Source organism: Hippocampus bargibanti, linkage group LG08 (genome assembly GCF_051943395.1).
Source record: "Hippocampus bargibanti isolate YZ-2025 linkage group LG08, ASM5194339v1, whole genome shotgun sequence".
In the NCBI taxonomy this organism is placed as follows: domain Eukaryota; kingdom Metazoa; phylum Chordata; class Actinopteri; order Syngnathiformes; family Syngnathidae; genus Hippocampus; species Hippocampus bargibanti.
Genome location: NC_142741.1, coordinates 3345274 through 3367051, shown reverse-complemented (window position 1 = coordinate 3367051; position 21778 = coordinate 3345274). Strand labels below are relative to the sequence as shown.

General features: G+C 42.1%; 1 protein-coding gene across 1 annotated transcript; it reads right to left on the bottom strand.

Moving 5' to 3' along the window:
* Window positions 1–2316: 2316 nt before the first annotated feature.
* slc49a4 (solute carrier family 49 member 4) lies at window positions 2317–21763 on the bottom strand. Its single transcript, XM_089003140.1, has 9 exons — window positions 21340–21763; window positions 17743–17836; window positions 15446–15729; window positions 14429–14558; window positions 11367–11475; window positions 7039–7106; window positions 5652–5779; window positions 5336–5518; window positions 2317–2492 (listed from the first exon to the last, which is right to left on the bottom strand). The coding sequence occupies exons 1-9, from the start codon at window positions 21635–21637 to the stop codon at window positions 2377–2379; spliced, it is 1410 nt and encodes a 469-aa protein (XP_088859266.1). The 5' UTR covers window positions 21638–21763; the 3' UTR covers window positions 2317–2376.
* Window positions 21764–21778: the final 15 nt, after the last annotated feature.

The following is a 21778-nucleotide window of genomic DNA, read 5'->3' as shown; positions in this document are numbered from 1 at the left end:
CTAGCTAACGTTTTACCTATTTGAGTTATTCAACTATCTAGCTAACTATCTATGAGTTATCTATTAGCTAGCTAGCTAACTTTCTATCTATTTGAGATTGTTAACAGATAAAAAAAAAGTCCTCCAAAGAAGTACATTAGGACAAAGTTGCAAAGAAGCCAGATGGCTTCTTTGCTCATTCAGACGCTTGTAACTTACACCAACGTTCTGATGGACTTTTTATGTTTCTTCAAGGAGATCTAAGTCATATTTTCACAGCTGAGTGCACTCACGCTAATGGAGGATTACGCCCACTCAACACTACAACGTCACCTGTACCGCATTTGCTATCTTTTTATATTTATTTCCTTTTTGGGGTAAGTGAATGATGACTGACTCCTCGCGCCGGACTGCTTGATGATTTGATGGCTTTTTAGCTGCTCGGCTCATTTTTTGTTACAGTGAAAGTGCGCTTCTTTAAATTAGGCAATATCAGAGCAAGAAAAAATATGTACAGTGATACCTTGGCTTACGAACTTAATTGGTTCCCAGACAGAGTGTGTAAGGCGAAAAGTGTGTATCCCAAAAATTAAGTTCTCATAGGAAACCATTATAATGAGAATAATCCATTCCTAGGTCCCAATAAAACATAATTTTCAGTCGACTTGTTTTTATCCTCTATTCCCACCCCCAGTCGTCGGTTAATGCCACGTGATTGGTCAAGAACGCAGCAGTGAGGGGAGGGTTAAACATTAAAGTGCCAGGTAGACGACACAGAGAAAGTGAGAAAATGGATAGAAAACAGTGACATTTGGACTCGTTTCAACTTTGATAGTTCAAAGGCAGAGTGTAGACTGCAAGGTTAAAATTCCCATCAATCAGGCTCTACAAATAAACCGCACAAGCCATCTGTACACTTGATGCAAAAAGCTAGCAACCCAGCTAAACAGAATACAATTGATGAGGAACTAGGTAAAATTATCGCAGCACCTCCAAGGGTTCATTCCTCAAGATGGTGAAAGAAGAAGGCTACATTCCTCATCAAGTGTTTAATGCTGATGAAACCGGCCACTCCATTCCATCAAGCCATTAACGACCATCACAAAGGTAAATAAAACCACTTTATTACACAGTACAGTTAATTTCTTTAAGTATAATACCATAGCACATTTATTATACATAAAATAAGGTCTATTTTGTGTAGTTTTAAGGCTTATTTAGTAGAAAATTATGTTTTATGGGGACCTGGAAACGGATTATTCTCATTTCAATGGTTTCCTATGGGGAATTAATTTTTTGGGATACACATTTTTCGCCTTAACACACTCTGTCTGGGAACCAATTAAGTTCATAAGCCAAGGTATCACTATATTTGTGTTATATCTCAAGGACCGCTCAGTCGAGCTTTGGCAAAGTCAACCATCAAAGCTTTGTTATTCATAAAACATTTGTTTTATTTAGTCGTAAAAAAAAAGAATAAGGTGCTGGAGAGTTTTCCCGCATGGAGCATTCGGGGACGCGCACAAGCCAAAAGGCTACAAGGGAAGACGACGAGCACCACATCAAAGTTTGACAATGGGAAATGGCAATGATTGTTGTACAAGATGACCAAACCACAACCTTCCCATTCCCACACTTTGTGAAAACAAATAAACAAACAAACATGTAAGTACTTGGACCCCCCCATTTGCCTACCCCCGGAAACGCTCTCAGTTTCATTCCACGCTCTTTAGAGGTTACCCAATGAAAGTGTCTCGCTCATCACTTCACTTCACTTTGGCTGCGACAAAAAAAAACAACAACAAAACAGCTTAAAAGCACAACATAAGTGACTAAAATGGCCTTTGAAAGTGCCGGAAATGCGTCCTTAGAGAATGTATGTTTATGTTAAAATGTGTCAAAAAAACATAATCAATAATTCCCCCCGAAAAAAATAAATAAAAATGATAAGGTTTGGAAAAGAAGCTAGGTTGCTAGGTAAAGCTCCAAAGATCGATCAGTTGTGTATTTTGTTTCCCCTTTTAATCCTTCCTTACGCTTCGGCTAACCCCAAACACACTCAAAAACAGTGTTTGTTAGCTTAAAACCATAACAAAAAAAAAAAAAAAAAAAAAAAAGGAATTACCTTTAAAAGGTCCAAAAGAAGCAAAATGATCCCGGAGCTCCATCTTAAAAGAAGAATCCTATTTACAACAGGAAGTAGTTCCGTCGGCGTCCATTTTGGGTGAGGTCAGTAGTCAAAGCATTGGATCAGACAAAATGGCCACCTGTGTTAAGGAAGGTAAACGTTGACTTGAAATCAGCCAAAAACTATGTCGCCAAAAGTCTTCGCTCAAGTTTTGTCTAACAATAAGGTCCGATGGTGTCCATTTTGGTTGTTTTTTGTTTTTTTTTTGGTTACACCGAGACAAAAACATCCAGGTAGAGGCGGTCGTACGACTCGCGGAAGAACAGGATGAGCACCAGGCTGATGAGACACGAGCCTGTCAGGCACCAGTTCAGCCATGATAATTCTGTGGATGCGGACAAAAAAAAAACCACAAAAACAAGGTTAAAAAAAAATCAACAAGATTTGGAGCTTTTAAAAACATCAATTGGGACATCCGACTTACGACTGGCACAACCTACGACCACCCATACTTACGACCACGACCTATTTTTAAAATTTGAATTCTACGCCTGGCACCGCAATGCGCGAGGAGGCCGCCAACGGCTACGAAATTTTTGGCCAGCCAGCCAGCATCTCACTCTCGCACAGCAATCGACCGCGTGATGGCACCAGAGTGTGGAGTTTGCGAGTCATTTAGCCTCAGAGTCACCATTCAAAATTTTGAATGTATTTCAACTTACGACCATTTTGACTTACGTCTGTGTAAGCTCTCAGTCGTACAGGAGTGATCCATCGATGAAAAGGTTTCTTCAGGCGTCAACTGTACTTCTTTGATGGTGTCGGACGTTTCGCTTCTTATCCAAGAATCTAGCTAGCTCTTAGTTATCTATTAGCTAGCTAGCTTTCTACCTTTTTAAGTTATTCAACTATGTAGCTAACTATCAATGAGTTATCTATTAGCTATTTAGCTAGCTAGCTAGGCGTCTGCGTAAGCTCTCAATCATACAGGAGTGGTCCATCGATGAAAAGGTTTCTTCAGGCGTCAACTGTACTTCTTTGATGGTGTCGGACGTTTCGCTTCTTATCCAAGAATCTAGCTAGCTCTTAGTTATCTATTAGCTAGCTAGCTTTCTACCTTTTTAAGTTATTCAACTATCTATGAGTTATCTATTAGCTATATAGCTAGCTAGCTATTAGTTATCTATTAGCTAGCTAGGCGTCTGTGTAAGCTCTCAGTCATACAGGAGTGGTCCATCGATGAAAAGGTTTCTTCAGCCGTCATCTGCACTTCTTTGAAGGTGTCGGACGTTTCACTTCTTATCCAAGAAACTTCGTCAGCAAACTAAAGTCTTACTGGTAGTTTAGGACCTATATATATATCCCTACTGTACATACATGGCGGTGCTGGACTCCGCTATGATAGGTCCCTGCTCTCAGGTTGGGGGGAGCAGAGGACTACTCCCTGCAGCTGAGCTCCCTGATTTTGACTTACGACCGTTTGTTCGGAACGGAACTCGGTCGTAAGTTGGATGTTACCTGTATTTTTATTATTATTTTTTTTTAAGCTTGTGGATCAGATAGGGACGGATCGCTCACGTTAGCATTTACGTCACGTGACTTACGCTTAGGTTGGGAGCTTCCGACACATAAAAATGAACGTGAACACAAATGATTGACAGGTCTCTCTTCGTAGGTTTTTCCATAGAGGACAAAATAAAAACATCCAAGCGCTCACGGCAGAATGAGCAAGAATAGTCTCAGTGGAAAAAAGATCTGTATAGACTTTTTCAATCTTTTGGAGGCAGCTACACGTCGCTCACTTCACACACGCTTGGAAAATAAAATAATCAGAAAGATGTCAAATAATCGACAAAGGAAAAGCCGGAATTATGCGCGAAATAATTCCCGCATGAGGGTAAGGCTTTCAGCAAGACAACACCGCCTCAACTTCCTGCCAATCCTCCCCGCTGCTTTGTATTCTGGCCGACACGCTCGGCTAAACGGCAAGAAATAAGAAGGTGCGACGGGAGCAAGCAGAAGGGCAGCGAGGTTCGCCGGAGGTTCGGGGTCACGGGACTTGAGAGCGGCGAAGCCGAGCGTGACCGCGGTGGTGTTAAGATGGCCGCCGAGGGGAGTTCATGGGAGCGTGATGATTGTTTTTAATATGGATAGCGGTCGGGTGTCATTCTGGGGGTTTTATTTACAGGTAACATCCGACTTACGACCACCCGTACTTACGACCATGACCTCCAGACCCTATTTTTTTTTTAATTAATTCTACGCCTGGCACCGCAACGCGCTAGCAGGCCTGCTAGCCTCCGAGTCTCTATTCAACATTTTGAATGGATTTCGACTTACGGCCATTTCGACTTACGACCGTTTTAGTCAGAACGGAACTCGGTCGTAAGTCGGATGTTACCTGTATGTATTTATTTTTTTATTTTTTAATACAAACGTAACATTCATACGATAGCGGGCAATTAGTTCAGTTTTGTTTTTTCTTGCTTGGGTGCCGATAAAGCGCTGGCCAGACCTATGTCAATGATTTTTGCCTGCCAGAGGGGGCAGCATTTCTCTTTTTTCCATTTTAGCGCTTTGTTCCAGCTTCAGCTGTTGTTAAAGCGCTATATAATAATAATAATAATAATAATAATAATAATAATAATAATAATAATAATAATAATAATAATTAATTATTATTATTATTATAATACATTTCATTTCTAAGGGCCTTTCAAAACTCTCAATGTCACTTTATAGTCACAGGATCGGTTTTACTGTGGTCGAGAAGCGGCAGCCGCATGCGCCATCGTTCACTCAACCCGGAAGTAAGTCAAATAGATAGAAAGCTAGCCAGATAGCTAATAGACAGCCAGCTAGACAGTTGGCTAACTAGCTAGATAGCCATATAGCTAATAAATAGCCAGCAACATAGGTAGCTAGCGAGCCAGATAGCTAATTTAAATCAGTTCTGCATTGTATTTTGTTCAGCCACCCCCATTTCAAGCTCAGATAACGCCAGACCTATATAATTTAGGAATTAACTTTTTTTTAAGAAAGAAGGTTTCTAACGCTGTATTGAATATTCATGTAGTGCTAAAACTCAATAATCTATGGGTCCTGGAATTCAAGTGACGATGACGAAAACCCTGGCACTGGAGTGAACACATTTTTTTTTTTACTGGCAGTGAATGAGTTAAAACACTCCCAAATGCGGTTGCAATGTCGTGCCAAGTGTGTCGTTACCTGTACAGTAAAAGGTGAGGAAGAAAAGGAGCAGGCCGGTGACCAGGTTGCCCAGAAAGGTGACCACGCCGCAGGTGATGCCTTCAGGAACCGGGTAGACCGTTTCGATGAAGAGCTCGAAGAAGATGGGCACGCTGCTGTTGATGAAGATCCCCACCAGGATGCACGATGTGTACAAGATGGCTGCCGGATAGCGGACAAGGACCGCTAATGTTAGCTCATTAGCACAAAAAAAAAGTTATTGTTTCCAAGGCAACCGGCTTTTTTTTTTTGTTTTTTGTTTTTGAATGTGGAGAAAAAATGGGTGGGTGCGTACCCGCGCTGGAGGGGAGGTGAGTAAGCCTGCTGAGACAGGTGAGGGTGAACCAGGTAGAGGACAACGAGGCCCCGGCTAGCATCAGAACCAGGATCAGTTTCAGCATCCCACGGATGGAGTCCGCAAACCTGCGACGGGATCAATCTTAGTGTCGCGCCATCCCTAACTCCGCCCCTCAGACATCAATGTTTACCAAAATAAAAGAAATAACTGAATAAAAATGTATAACTCATTCTCTGCCATTACCGAATTTATACGGGAATTGAAAGGTGTGACGTGGAGCGCCATTCGTGAATGTGTTTGGTTTTTCTTGCTGGGGGGGGGGTGCCGATAAAGCGCTGGTTAGACCTCTGGCAATGTTTTCCCTTCCACAAGGGGGCCTTTTGTTCATGTTAGAGCTTTGTTACAGCTTCAAGCATTGTTGAATAAATAAAAGAAAAAAAACACACACAAGTAGACCCCCATAAATGTGAAAAACAAGCAGGTAATATTGGGATTAAAAATAATTAATATGCTGCATAATGATTCCAAAAAAAATACTAAATAATAAATCTAGCTAATATATATAGCATATATAATATAAAATTTTAAAATAATTGGCACAAAAAATTGTATATTTTTTTGTTTTTGTATATTTTTATAATTGCGGGGGTGCCGATAAAGCGCTGATCAGACTTCTTGCAATGTTTTTCCGTTCCGCGAGGGGGCAGCATTTGCCTTTTGTCCATGTTAGCACTTTGTTCCAGCTTCAGCTGTTGTTAAAGCGCTATATAAATCAATATGTGTTGCATTTTTGTACATCGGCCCCCATTTCAAGCTCAGATAACACAATTGATGAGGAACTAGGTAAAATTATGGCAGAGAAAGCACCTACAAGGGATCATTCCTCAAGATGGTGAAAGAAGAAGGCTACGTTCCTCATCAAGTGTTTAATGCTGATGAAACCGGCCACTCCATTCCATCAAGCCATCGACCATCACAAAGTTAAATAAAACGACTTTATTATACAGTACAGTTTATTTCTATAATTATAATACCATACCACATTTATTATACATAAAATAAGGTATATTTTGTGTAATTTTAAGGCTTAGAAAATTAGAAAGTAGAAAATTATGTTTTATGGGGACCTGGGAACGGATCATTCTCATTTTAATGGTTTCCTATGGGAAATTAATTTTTGGGATGCACACTTTTCGCCTTACACACTCTGTCTGGGAACCAATTAAGTTCGTAAGCCAAGGTATCACTCTACGTCGACAAATCGGTTTTGTTTGGGTTTCAATCTCGGGTTTGGATTCTCAACTTGGGCGTCAAACAAGCGTTGCGGTCTCGGATTAGGGTTTCAAGAGAATTTGAAATAAAACACTGTGCTCCGGCAGCTTACCTGGCCATGGCCACCCCGAAAACACAGCCCCCTACCGTGGACCAGAACCCGATCCAGCCCGCATCCACCTGAGGGAAAGGACACACAAAAAAAAAATCAGTATTGGGCATGGATGACCGGCACTGAAAGAGCAAATTCTAAAAAAACGTGAATTATTGTCATCTTGAAATTTGCGAGACCCACAAAAAAAAGTTTTTGAGAAGCTACGCTGAAAAAGATATACCAATTCAGACATTTTTTGGTGCGTAGAAGCCAGTGGCGGACCGTCAGATCCTGCAAGGCCTTCTCTGCTAGCTTAAAGCCTTTATCCAATCATATTTCAGCCATCATTTGTGACCAGGGTCAGAAATGAACTTGGGACGCCTTCACAATCAGTTCTGCAGGCCCTAGAGCATAAAAATCAAGGTCGATGAAACTGATGCTTTAACCAATCAGATTTCAAGTTGGTCACGCAAGGCCTGCTGGAATGCGCTGAAAACGTCAGTTTTCACAAACTATGATTGGCTAGTCACTAAATAATCATAGTATAACTAGCTGCTAGTGATAAGCGCATACTGGCCAGAGCTAGCACACTGTATCGGGAGCGAGCTGCAGAAGCAAATATATTGTCGTGTCGATTTAATAGCGGTTTTGTCTCTCTTTGTCGTCTGCCTATCTATTTTTATTTCCAGCTCTGCGTTTCTGTAACCCCCTCCACCCTCTCACTGCTGCGTTCTTGACCAATCACGTGGCTTTAACCGACGACTGGGGGCGGGAAATAGAGGACCAAAAAAAAAAGTCAGCTGCCATTTCCTTGTTAGGAGAACAGGCTCGTTCGCAAACGACACATCACTCATTGTGGCGCTGCGTGTGTATCCCAAAAAATAGTTTGTATGTCAAGATTAAATTCTTGTGAATTTAACGTTCGTAAACCGAAAAGTTCGTTAGCCAAGACGTTCGTAAGCCGAGGTATCACTGTATTTTCAATTCCCAAATTAATTTGTGAATGGCAGTAAATGAGTTCATAGTAACAACAGCTGGAACAAAGCTCTCACATGGAATAGATAAAACATTGCCAGAGGCCATGACCGGCGCTTTATTGGCACCCAAGCATGAAAAAAAAAAAAAAAAAAAAAAAAAAAATCGGAAATGGCGCTCTACGTCAGGGGTGTCAAAGTCATTTTTTTCCGCGGGCCACATTGTAGTTATGGTTTCCTCTCGAGTTATGAATTTGGGGAACCCATTAGAATGTTTAAATCCCTTCAAATATTACATATAGAGCACACAGAAAATGAATGAATAACTCGTTTTCAAATCTGAAGTCAAGAATAATGACTTTTATTGTGGTTGACATCCAAAAATATGAAATTTTGGCTCAGATTTTAGCAATCATCATGGAATTTAACAAGTTTGATTTGCTTTCACGGGCCGAAAAAAATGAGGTGGCGGGCCGGATTTGGCCCACGGGCCTTGACTTTGACACCTCTACGTCATATTTTAAATTCTCAAATACATTTGTAAATGGCAGTGAATGAGTTAGGAAGTCAACTCCTTGCTCGGGGAAGGTTGTTGGAGAATAATAATCAGGGGTGGGGGGGGGGGCAGTGTGGGAGGGGGAGGGGTCGCCATCAGTGACTTGAAGCGGCACCGGTGGCGTCGAAGGCTGTCGTCATGGCTAACGCCGTTCGGGGTACAAGCTGTTTGATGTGAAGGCGCGTTTGGGTGGAACGCGTATGCCGCACCTTGTGGAGGTAATTACATCGGAGAGGCGCTCAAGGCTCGTCGGATGTGAAGCGCACGACGACAGGTTTTTCCCGTCTGCGCCGCGCTCCGGGAAGCGGCGATAAAATTGATGGTTGGGAAAATGTTTTCCAGGAGACAATGTCAACGGGTGAAGGTGGGGGGGGGGGGGGGGGGGCAGAGATAGGCACTAGACTTTGCTTTGGGTGTTTTTTTTTCCCCTACGGGCAGCTAAATTGCTGTTTTAGGGGCTTTTTACGACACACTAAAAGGTATCAATTTCGCAGTAGTGTTTGGAAGTGGCCAAAGTCCAGTTACAGTTTGCGGCAACAAAAAAAAAAGGGTGAGCGGGGGGGGGGGGGGGGGAGATTTGTGTGTTGGCGTGGGAAATCTGCCATTTGAGATGAACCTTATTGATGGACTGCGGTTGGCAAGGTGGATGGTTTTTCGTGTGATCAGGTTACAGACGGCGGTGTTCAATAAATCAATCCATACATCCATACATACATACATACATACATACATACATACAAACTTACCTACCTACCTACCTACCTTACCTACCAACCTACATACCTACATACATACCTACCTACAGACCTAACCTACAGACCTTACCTACCTACCTACAGACTTTACCGACAGACCTTACCTACCTACCTACCTACATACATACCTACCTACCAACCTACATACATACCTATCTACAGACCTTAGCTACAGACCTTACCTACAGACCTTACCGACAGACCTTACCTACCTACCTACCTACCTACCTTACCTACAGACCTTACCTACCTACCTACAGACTTACCGACAGACCATACCTACTTACATACATACCTACCTACCTGCATACATACCTACCTACAGACCTTACCTACTTACATACATACCTACATGCATACCTACCTACCTACCTACATACATACCTACCTACCTACAGACCTTACCGACAGACCTTACCTACCTACCTACCTTACCTACAGACCTTACCTAACTACCTACAGACTTACCTACAGACCTTACCTACAGACCTTACTGACAGACCTTACCTACAGACCTTACCTACAGACATTACCTACCTACCTACAGACCTTACCGACAGACCTTACCTACCTACCTACCTTACCTACAGACCTTACCTAACTACCTACAGACTTACCTACAGACCTTACCGACAGACCTTACCTACCTATCTACCTTACCTACAGACCTTACCTAACTACCTACAGACTTACCTACAGACCTTACCTACAGACCTTACTGACAGACCTTACCTACAGACCTTACCTACAGACCTTACCTACCTACAGACTTACTTACAGACCTTACCGACAGACCTTACCTACCTACCTACCTTACCTACAGACCTTACCTAACTACCTACAGACTTACCTACAGACCTTACTGACAGACCTTACCTACAGACCTTACCTACCTACCTTGCCTGCAGACCTTACCTACCTACCTACAGACTTACCTACAGACCTTACCTACCTACAGACCTTACCTACCTACCTACCTACCTACCTACCTACCTAGTCCTTACCTACCTACCTACACACACACACACACGCATCCTCGAGTTTAAATGACAAAAGTCAGGATGGCTCCCTCTGCCTGCGGCGGCTTTTGGTGGCCCTGTTGGGTCAGCGCTTGTCACGCACGACGTTTTCCATCTCGCCGTAACCCTCCCAGGAACAATTTTGCCCGCCAAGTTGCGGGATCCTCCTCATTGTGCATCTGCGTGTATGCATGACGACGAGGGCGACGCAAACTGCCTTTTTTCCCGCTACATTGCGCTTGCCAAAATGTTGACAAGCCCCCTTCAGAGGCGGGAAAGCATTTCTTCAACGTGGCCTCTTAAAAACGGAAAGATTCCCCCGGCACAGATGATTTATTGACGTTTGGTGATGATCTGTTGCGCGGGCTTGAGTTACGAGAGGTTTGTGTTTGACGGCGAGCGATAGTGCTTTGCTGCTGCGCTTCTGCTCGATCACGTTGGTTAAAAATTTTGCATCATTGGATGAGAAGATTCTGTTTTTTTTCGTCATTTGACCACACGCCAAGAAAAAAGTTTTAAAAATGTGTTTTTCTTAACTCATTCACTGCCAGTCAATGTACAAAAATGTGGACCCACAGAATATTGAGTGTATGTGTGTATGTGTGTGTGTTTGTGTGCGTGTGCGTGTGTGTGTGTGTGTGTGTGTGTGTGTGCGTTACAGACCGTTATTTTGCATGGTTTGGATTGGATACAAGTTGTAAGTTTATGACGATTCAGATTTGGTTTGACGATGACAAAAATCAAGGAATAGACCACCCTAACGAAGTTGCGAAAAAAACTGGAAAAATTACATTAAGAAATATGCCATTTTAAAGTGATTTCTGAGTGAGCACACGTTAAAAATAAAATTTGCGTCCTCAAATCACATTTTTAAGAGTTTCATAAATAGTTTTTTTCATGTTTGAAATTGGGTTCCCACGGGTCAAATCTTTTGCACACCTCGTCCCCACCAAGTAGCAAAAAAGTGTATGTGTGTGTGTGTGTGTGTGTGTGTGTGTGTGTGTGTGTGTGTGTGTGTGTGTGTGTGTGTGTGTGTGTGTACCTGGCTGACATTGGCCGGCGTGAGGATCATATCAAGGACGCCCGCCCAGCCGGCGATGACTCCGGTGGGCACGGCGTACGCCAGCGCGATCATCAGGAAGCGGAGGTTACTGGGGGACATGCAAAAAATAAAATTAAAAAAAAAAAACTAAACACCATCTTCATTTTCCAAGACGCCGAGCATGTAAGCGTTGAGGGGGGGCGGGGGGGGGGCGCACACACCACTTTGCATTTGAAAAACAACAGGGCAAAAGAACCTTAGTCTTTCGTTTTGGTATCCACAGAAACAGACAAACAAAAAAACAAAATGGCCGCTTCACATCAAAAACAAACTACGGGCTTAGCTTCTTCATGTTTTTTTTAGGGTGTGCCAATTCATGATGAGGACCCCCCCCCCCAATACAAAATGTCATGTTGTTCAGTGAAATGTTGGGGGTTAATTTCCCATTTTTGAGAGAATTTCCTCTGGAAATGACCAATAAAATGGCCTCTCAAAATTAAAACGACAGGAAAAAGAATCATTTTTTTTTTGTGGTGGGCTTCATGATGGACAACTAGGGCGCTGAAAATCCTACTGGACCCTCCGCACCCTGCCCACCACCTTTTCCAGCGAATACGTTTTTTTTCATGTTTGAAATTGGGTTCCCACGGGTCAAATCTTTTGCACACACCCCCCCACCATGTCGCAAAAACGTGTATGTGTGTGTGTGTGCGTGCGTCATAATAATAATAATAATAATAATAATAATACATTTCTTTACAAGCACACTTCAAAACTCTCAAGGTCACTTTACAGTCATTTTTTCTGCGGGTGAGCAGCGGCAGCCACACTCGCCAGCATTCACTCAACCCGGAAGTAACTCAAATGGATAGAAAGCTAGCTAGCTAAGAGATATGTAAGACGACACACGTTAACTACAAAAATGTTCGTATGTACGGTTGTTCGTAACTCGAATGTTCGTAAGTAGGGACCTGTTGCAGCTCAATATGACTTCACCTATAAGGAGCACCTGCATATAAGGCGCAGGGTTGTCTTTTGAAGAAAGTGAAGGCTTTTAGGTGCGCCATATACAGTGAGACCTCAACTTACAAACACCTTATCTTACAAACTTTTCGTCTTACAAACGTCAAATTTCTGAAAATTAAACCTTATAATAAGCAGTATTTTCATAATACACACCCACCACGGCTGGCGGAGTGATCTTCGGCGGAAGCACACGACCGAACAGCAACAGAGGTTAAGTTACCAACAGTCCTTATGGAAGGTGACTCTCCTTCCATAAGCCATCAATGACCATCAAAAAGGTAAATAAAACTTTATTTTACAGCACAGTTTATTTCTTTACTTACAGTCCTCATGTAATGCGCCTCTCTTTCCAAACAGCAATTCCCTTTGACCTTCGACCTCCAACGCCATTCCATCAAGCCATCAATGACCATCACAAATGTAAATAAAGTGACTATGATACAATGCAGTGTATTTCTTTCATTACAATACAATAGCACATTTATTATACATAGAAAAAGGTATGTTGTGTGTAGTTTTAAGGCTTATTTAGTTGAAAAGTATATTTTATGGAAACCCGGGAACGGATTATTCCCATTTTAATGGTTTCCTATGGGATTTTTTTTTTTGAGAGACACACTTTTGGCCTTACACACTCTGTCTGGGGGAACCAATTAAGTTCGTAAGTTGAGGTCTCACTGTACACCGGAAAATACGGTAATTTTCATCAAAGTGAAACTTTTGATATCCGCCCCCCCCCCCAAAAAAAAATTAGTTTTTTTTTTTTTTTAAGTTTTAAGAGTGTTTAATGGTGGACTTCCACCAAACTGACAGGAGAACCTCCAGAGGCTCCCTTTGTCAAGCGTTTGCATCCGCAGAGTTTTAATTACGCGGCCAAACGTCACGACAGGAGGGGTGTGGGGTGCGTGTGTGAAAAGTTATGGTTTCATTTTAATCAAAGACACATCCAAGCCCAAGCTGCGGGATTGATGAGAGCACCACCACCGCTCCCTCCGTCCCTGCCTCCCGCCACCTTTGCTGTAATCACTTCAGCTTTGAACCTTGTCGCGGTGATGCATTGATCTCCAACTGGGGTCCGTCAAGGACAAACGGCACTTAGCTGATGGCACGTCCGCCGTCGCCACGAGGAGACGTGTGACGCTTTTTCTTTCGCGTCCGATTCGCTGCGCTTAAGCGAACTGGGACTGACTTTCATCTGGGGCGGTGGAGTTTGAGAATTAAGAATTTAAAGGACAACAGACACCTCCGGACAAGTTGTGACCATCATTTGTAAAATCGCTTTAAATGACTTCTACTGAGCGCATTTTCAGAAGATTCCACCGCATATAGCTATATTTTCCGTTTTAAGACTCGCGCTGAATATTCAGGAAGTCTTGTTTTTGAGTTGGTGACGAGTCCGTACGTGACGTCACGAAAGGAACGCCCCCTGACCGAAAAAAAGACGCATTGTAGCGGTCCTTCCATCACGTCAATGTATTTTGCTGTACTTGTTTGGTCTGGGGACCTCGTGTTGCACCCAAAAGCCGCCAGATGAGGGCGTCCAAGCTCCATATAAGGAATTTCTCAGCCTGTGGAAACGGAGGTAGCCACAGGAGGTCGCCATTTTGTGCCTCTTTTTCAATGAGACATTTCGCCTCAATGTTGCCTCATAATGGCACGCAATAAATTCTTTAATCGATTGCAAACATGTATGCTTTCCTCTTCAGAACTATTTGAATCGTATTCATAACTGGATGTGGAACAAGAAAGCATATTCTCCGAATCTGAAGCCATTGTTTTGATTCTCCGGCAATGCAAGACGTCTTGGCGTGACGTCACGAACTGGGGGCGGGACTTTCTGAAAATGCCCAATTCGCAGCTCAATTTTTTGCAGTCATTTTTATTGGTGTTTTGCATTTGAATAAAAATATCATACTGTGTGTTTTGGGTATTTTAGATGCTATCAAACGTTTTTCTGATGTCAGTTAAGAAACAAAAAAAGTGACGTTGGTTGTCCTTTAAGTAATATAAAAAAAATGAGCTGCGTGTGTGCTCACCTGAGGAGTCTCCAAATGCTGCTCCTGTAACTGAGCCTTTGACTGGCGGCAGCCACGCTGGGAGGATGCGGCGGCCGCGAGGGGAAGTAGAAGAGGACGGCCACAAACAACGCGGCGATGGCGGCCAACTCTGGAAGGGGGAGCAGCTCGACGTCAACATTCGCTCATTTATTTTTTCAAAAAGCTAATATAAAGTGTTCATTAAAAAAAAAAAAAAAGAAAAGCTAAAAGTGTGGGATAATATATTGATTTTATTTCATTTATAGTCATTTATGGTCCCTTTTGTGGCCAAATATAGCATTTTGTCAATGAGGATTTCAAAACCTTCCAAAGCTAGCTATCTAGCTGGCTACCGAGCTAGCTAGCTAGCTATTTATTAGCTATCTAACAAGCTAGCTGGCTATCTATTAGTTATCTATTAGCTAGCTAGCTAACTTTCTATCTATTTGAGTTATTTCGTGTTCAGTGAACGATGGCGCATGTGGCTGCCGCTGCTCACCCACAGAAAAACTGATCCTGTGACTGTAAAGTGACCTTGAGAGTAGAAAAACAAAAAACCTAAACGTGTGGAATAATATATTGATTTTATTTCATTTATAGTCATTTATGGTCCCTTTTGTGGCCAAATGTAGCATTTTGTCAATGAGGATTTCAAAACCTTCCAAAGCTAGCTATCTAGCTGGCTACCTAGCTAGCTAGCTAGCTATTTGCTATTTATTAGCTATCTAACAAGCTAGCTGGCTATCTATTAGTTATCTATTAGCTAGCTAGCTAACTTTCCATCTATATTTCGTGTTGAGTGAACGTTGGCGCATGTGGCTGCCGCTGCTCACCCACAGAAAAACTTATCCTGTGACTGTAAAGTGACCTTGAGAGTAGAAAAACCTAAACGTGTGGGATAATATATTGATTTTATTTCATTTATAGTCATTCATGGCCCCATTTGTGGCCAAATGTAGCATTTTGATATTATTTATCCTCCAACACGATACTCTATCGATCAATGGCGGCTCTTACCCGCATACATCACCAACTGGATCTTTTCCCGGATAACGGCGTCCAATACGGGAGCCGGTGGCGCTGATACCCGGCGGCCCGCCGCCTGGGTGCCATTGGGAGCGGGCACGATCAAGGGTCCGGCCACAAAGGCGGCCGCCCCGCCCAGGTAGGAGAAGAGCGAAGCCACGGCGGTGGCGGTGGCCCTTTGGTCCGGGGCGAACCATGTGGTGGACAGGAAGGGGCCGGCGCTCATGATGGTGGGACCGGCTAAACCATTCAGGAGTTGACCGCCGTGGATTAACCTGTAAATGAGGTATCCTTGTTTAAAAAAAAATAGTTATCTGGGAGTTTTATTGTTTTAAAAGAGCAAATTTAAAAGGGAAATAAGCATTTCTCACGTTTTCATGGTCTTGTGTACCTTTTGTGAGCAGATAGATGATATAAAATGTTCAGATTTTGGATTTGGATTTGCCTTTATTAGTCTCGCAGTGGAGAAATTGACATTACACAGCAGCAAAGTGATTAAAGTTAAATAATACAATACAGCAAAAGTCTGGACATTTTATGTCGTCAATTAAAAATATAAATATAAATTAAAAGCATTGGAAACCTTGAACAATCTGCTTCAAGGTACGGTGTGAAGAATTTTAGTGCCACCTAGTGGCACAAAATGGTATGTCGTGTGTTTGTAACTGTTCGTTGACATTTTGAGTTGGCATAAACTAAGCCGGTCCAAACAACCAAAAATGTTATCAATCAAATGTATTATTATTATTATTATTATTGTTGTTGTTGTTGTTGTTGTTGTTGTTGTTGTTGTTGTTATTGTTAGTAGTAGTAGTAGTAGTAGTATTCTGTATTTAGTTACATTCAGTGTATTAGCTAACTAGCTAGCAACTATTTCGCTAAGTGGCTAGCTATCTAGCTAGCTATCTGTTGGCTATCTATTAGCTATCTGTGTATTTAATAGTGGCATTCAGTGTATTGGATTGGCGAATCCAATAGCGAACTATCTATTAGCTATGTAGCTATATAAGTGGCTAGCTATCTAGCTAGCTATCTACTAGCTGGCTAGCTAGAATCAGAATCAGAATACCTTCAGAATCAGAATACCTTTATTCGTCCCGCAATGGGGAAATTTGCTAGCTTTCTATCTGTGTGTTTAATAGTGACATTCAGTGTATTAGCTAACTATCTAGCGAACTATCTATTAGCTATGTAGCTATATAAGTGGCTAGCTATCTAGCTAGCTATCTACTAGCTGGCTAGCTAGCTTTCTATCTGTGTGTTTAATAGTGACATTCAGTGTATTAGCTAACGAACTATCTAGATAGCTAGTTATTAACTATGGAGCTATCTAGGCGGCTGGCTATCTAGTTAGCTATCTGTTGGATATCTATTAGCTATCTACTAGCTGGCTAGCTAGCTTTCTATCTGTGTGTTTAATAGTGACATTCAGTGTATTAGCTAACTATCTAGCGAACTATCTATTAGCTATGTAGCTATATAAGTGGCTAGCGATCTAGCTAGCTATCTACTAGCTGGCTAGCTAGCTTTCTATCTGTGTGTTTAATAGTGACATTCAGTGTATTAGCTAACGAACTATCTAGATAGCTAGTTATTAACTATGGAGCTATCTAGGTGGCTGGCTATCGAGTTAGCTATCTGTTGGATATCTATTAGCTATCTACTAGCTGGCTAGCAAGCTTTCTATCTGTGTGTTTAATAGTGACATTCAGTGTATTAGCTAACGAACTATCTAGATAGATAGTTATTAACAATAGAGCTATCTAGGTGGCTAGCGATCAAGCTAGCTATCTGTTGGCTATCTATTAGCTATCTACTAGCTGGTTCGCTCACTTTCTATATGTGTGTTTAATAGTGACATTCGGTGTAATAGCTAACTAACTATCCAGCCAGCTAGTTATTAACTATAGAACTATCTAGGTGGCTAGGTGGATAGCTATCTAGCTTGCTATCTGTTGGCTATCTATCAGCTATCTAATAGCTGGCTAGCTAGCTTTCTATCTGTGTGTTTAATAGTAACATTCAGTGTATTAGTTAACTAACTATCTAGATAGCTAGTTATTAACTATAGGGCTATCTAGGTGGCTGGCTATCTAGCTAGCTATCTGTTGGCTATCTATTAGCTATTTACTAGCTGGCTAGCTCGGTTTCTATCTATTTACTTGAGTGAACGCTGGCGCATGTGACCCACAGAAAACTTATCCTGTGACTGTAAAGTGACCTTTGAAAGGCTACTCGCGATAACAAACGGGAGGACGATGGAAACAGAGGAAGAGGAGGCGTCTTACCAACGCCGGAGAACCGGGTCCGAAAGCGGGATACTGCGTAGCGCCGCCCCCAGTAGCATTAAGAAGGCCGACAGCAGGAGGGACGCCCGAAGACCTGCGGGAGGCGAGACAAGATGTCAGAAGAGGACACAAAAATGCAGTTCATTTTGGTAGAACTATCTACAGTGATACCTTGGGCTTACGAACTTAATTGGTTCCCAGACAGAGTGTCTAAGGTGAAAAGTGTGTATCCCAAAATTTAATTTCCCATAGGAAATAATTAAAATGAGAATAATCCGTTCCCAGGTCCCCAAACATGAATATAATTTTTTACTTTCTAATTATCTAAGCCTTAAAACTACACAAAATATACCGTATTTTTTGTATAATAAATGTGCTATAGTGTTATAATTAAAGAAATAAACTGTAGTCTATAATAAAGTCATTTTATTGACCTTTGTGATGCTCGTTGATGGCTTGATGGAATGGATTAAATTAAACACTTGATGAGCAACGTAGCCTTCTTCTTTCACAATGTTGAGGAATGATCTCTTGTCGGTGCTTTCTCTGCGATGATTTTACCTAGTGCCTCATCAATTGTGTTCTGTTTAGCTGGATTGCTAGCTTTTTGCATTCAGTGTACAGATGGCTTGTGTGGGTTATTTGTGGAGCCTGATTGATGGGAATTTTAACCTTGCAGTCTACAGTCTGCCTTTGAACTATCAAAGTTGAAACTCTCACTGTCGTCTATTTGGACAGTGTACGGCTTGTGCGGGTGATTTGTGAAAGGAAGTCTGCCATTTTGGTTTGAACAGACCATTGTAAAGTCAATTCGGGCTTCTTTCACCCCACTTTTTTTTGTCTGATTGCTAACAAATTCGAACCACAAATACTTGACAAATAAGTGTTTGATCACCGCTATGAGCCCGAAACTCTAAGAGCAAGGTCGAAGCCACCCCGAAGGCAGACAGAAGGCCCTTGCTTTCTTTGTTAACTGAATGGGAAGGGCTCAAACAGACCCTCGAGAGTGACTTGAACTGGACAAGGTTAAAAGACCCTCGAGATATGAGTGCCACAAAGGAGTGCTCCTTAATAGCATTCCGACGACGCACTCGCATCGCATGCTGGAAGGTCAACGAAGGACGGGGGATCGAGGGGTGGGGTTGTGTGGGAACAAAGCATAGAAGTGGATGTCCGTTAAAGGACAACGGACGTCACTTTTTTGTTTCCGAACTGACATCAGAAAAACGTTTTATAGCATTTAAATACCCAAAACACACAGTACGATATTTTTAGTCAAATGCAAAACACCAATAAAAATGACTTAAAGTGTCCAAAAACTACTTGAAATTGAACCCGGAAGTGGCCAGTTTCAGAAGGTCCCGCCCCTTTGTTGGTGACATCACACCAGGACGCCTTGCCTTGCTCTAGAATTAAAAAAATGGCTTCAGATTCGGAAAAGATGCTTTCTTGTTACTCATCCAGTTATGAATATGATTGAAATAGTTCTGAAGAGGAAAGCATACATGTTTGCAATCGATTAAAGAATTTATTCCTGTCATTTTGATGTATCTTGAGAGAAATGTAGTAACAAACTTTTTAGTACTCACGGTACCCAAAAAAAGGCAGAAAAGGGTGACAAAGCTCCGTGTATGTCCTTTCTCGGTCAGGGGCGTTCCTTCAGTGACGTCACGTACGGACTCATCACCAACTCAAAAACAAGACTTCCGGAAGATTCAGCGTGAGTCTTAAAATGTAAAATATAGCTATATGCGGTGGAATCTTTGTAAAATAAGCTCAGTAGAAGTCATTTGAAGCCATTTTACAAATTATGGACACAACTTGCCGGGGACGTCGGTTGTCCTTTAATCATACAGCGTCCGCACTATTCTTCTCCGAAACAGAATTGCATCAGAGTGACTCATGTAGCATGAGCGAGCTTGTAGATGTGTGGGAGTGTGTGTCACATGCAGCCAACAATTAACATCTGTCCGGAACGGAACATGGGTCACCACACCACTAACCCAATTTAACACGCGGCCCGGTTGCCTAGTCCACTGGCAGTAAAATCGAGTGTGGAATATGCCGGATTTGACAAATTCTGTCAGGTGGTTTCTCATTTGACTTGTGTGAACTGACACCACGGTCACATGAAGACAAGTTACACAAGTCTGCAAATCAGTCACTCAAGAGTCCCACCCTGGATGATGTGCTGACAACTACAAAAAAAAATGTTTCACTACCTTTTAATATGGTCAAATCTTGTGATATGCGACACCACATGCGATACCACGGGCTAGTCAGAGAAATGTAAATCATAAAATGAAGTGATTAAATATGGTGATGGCGAAATTAGAAAGAAAACACATGAATAATGCAATGGTGAATCGTATGTTACACCAACACAATTCTTTGATATTCGTTGACAAAAATTCCAAGGTGAAGAATAAAACTATTTCCAACGGAGCTCTGGCGCCATCTTTTGCAATTTCTGTCACACTACACCTGAGTCTTGATTAGTCAAAATGACCCTGAAGACCTTCTTTAATCGATTGCAAACATTTATACTTTCCTCTTCGGAACTATTTGAATCATATTCATAACTGGATGTGTAACAAGAAAGCATATTCTCCGAATCTGAAGCCATTGTTTTGATTCTCGAGCACGTCTTGGGTGACGTCACGAACTGGGGGCGGGACTTCCTGAAAATGCCCAATTCGCAGCTAAATTTTTTGCAGATTTAGCACACTTTAAGTCATTTTATTGGTGTTTTGCATTTGATTAAAAATATCAGCCTGCGTGTTTTGGGTATTTTAGATGCTGTAAAACGTTTTTCTGATGTCAGTTAGGAAACAAAAAAGTGAAAAAAAGTTGTCCTTTAAAACATACTTTAAACATACTGTACATTGGCATTAAATTCACAAGAATTACATCATGGGACTAACTATAAAAGGGGAAAGTATTGTGATCGACTCAATACTAAAATCATAATACAGTACTACACGCACGGTATCGCTATTGTTAGCAATAAGGCATGATGATAGCTCTCCAAATGAACTTTTTTTTTCAAGCAACAACTCGATATATTCTCCTAACTTACTTGTTATCATATATATATAAGAAAATGAGTGGATTTGCGATGGTAAATTGGATTCCAGGAAAAAAAAATATCAAAGTGTAACGTCAGCAACAATATGGACGATACGGCGCCTTTATCACTATAGTTACCGAACCCTATCTACGATACTTAGTTTCTATCTTAGTGACTAAAAATATCAATCGGTTATCTTATACTACTCGCATAGAATTGTGTGAGATGTAATTTGGTACTTTGGCGATAAGAGCGTTATTTAAATTGGTAACGTATAAAGGGGACATCCTGCCCACAAACAAGTGCAAAATCAAATTGAACGACTTTGATTGACACTGCATCATTCCAGGAACTGTACTGGTGTTGATAAAGGTCAGTGAAAAACAACAACCTGTGATTTACTTACCAATGAAAATTAACATGTAATATAATACCAAGCAATGCCGAAAATGCTGAACCGAATCGATACATCACATGACAATCAATATCTCAAGGCATTCAGCGACATATTGACAGTGTTTGCTCACCTCTTTTATCCATCAGCCACATGAACAGCAGCCACGGGATGAAGCCCACCGGACCCCACAGGACCAGCACCGCGATGTCGGACTTGGTGAAGCCAAATGCATGGGCGGCAGAGTTCTGGATGGGCCCCCAAAAGTTCCACACCACCCCCTGCATAAAGGCCAACAGGGAGAATAGGCTGAGGACCAGCCATCTTCGGCCGTACACTCGGCTGTTGACGGGCAGCGGACCCCTCGCCGCTACGTGGGGCGACCCGAGAAGCGGCTCCCTCTCAGCCTCGGTGCTCAAAGTGGCACCCATGGCGGATCAAGGTGAGCTCGATTCCGACTTAATTCTAACGTGTTTATTCGTCGTCCGGTGGTAGAGAACGTCGAGTACCATCCGAGGCGGTCGCTAGCACAAACAAAAACAGACGATGGTGACGGAACGTTATTGCGCATG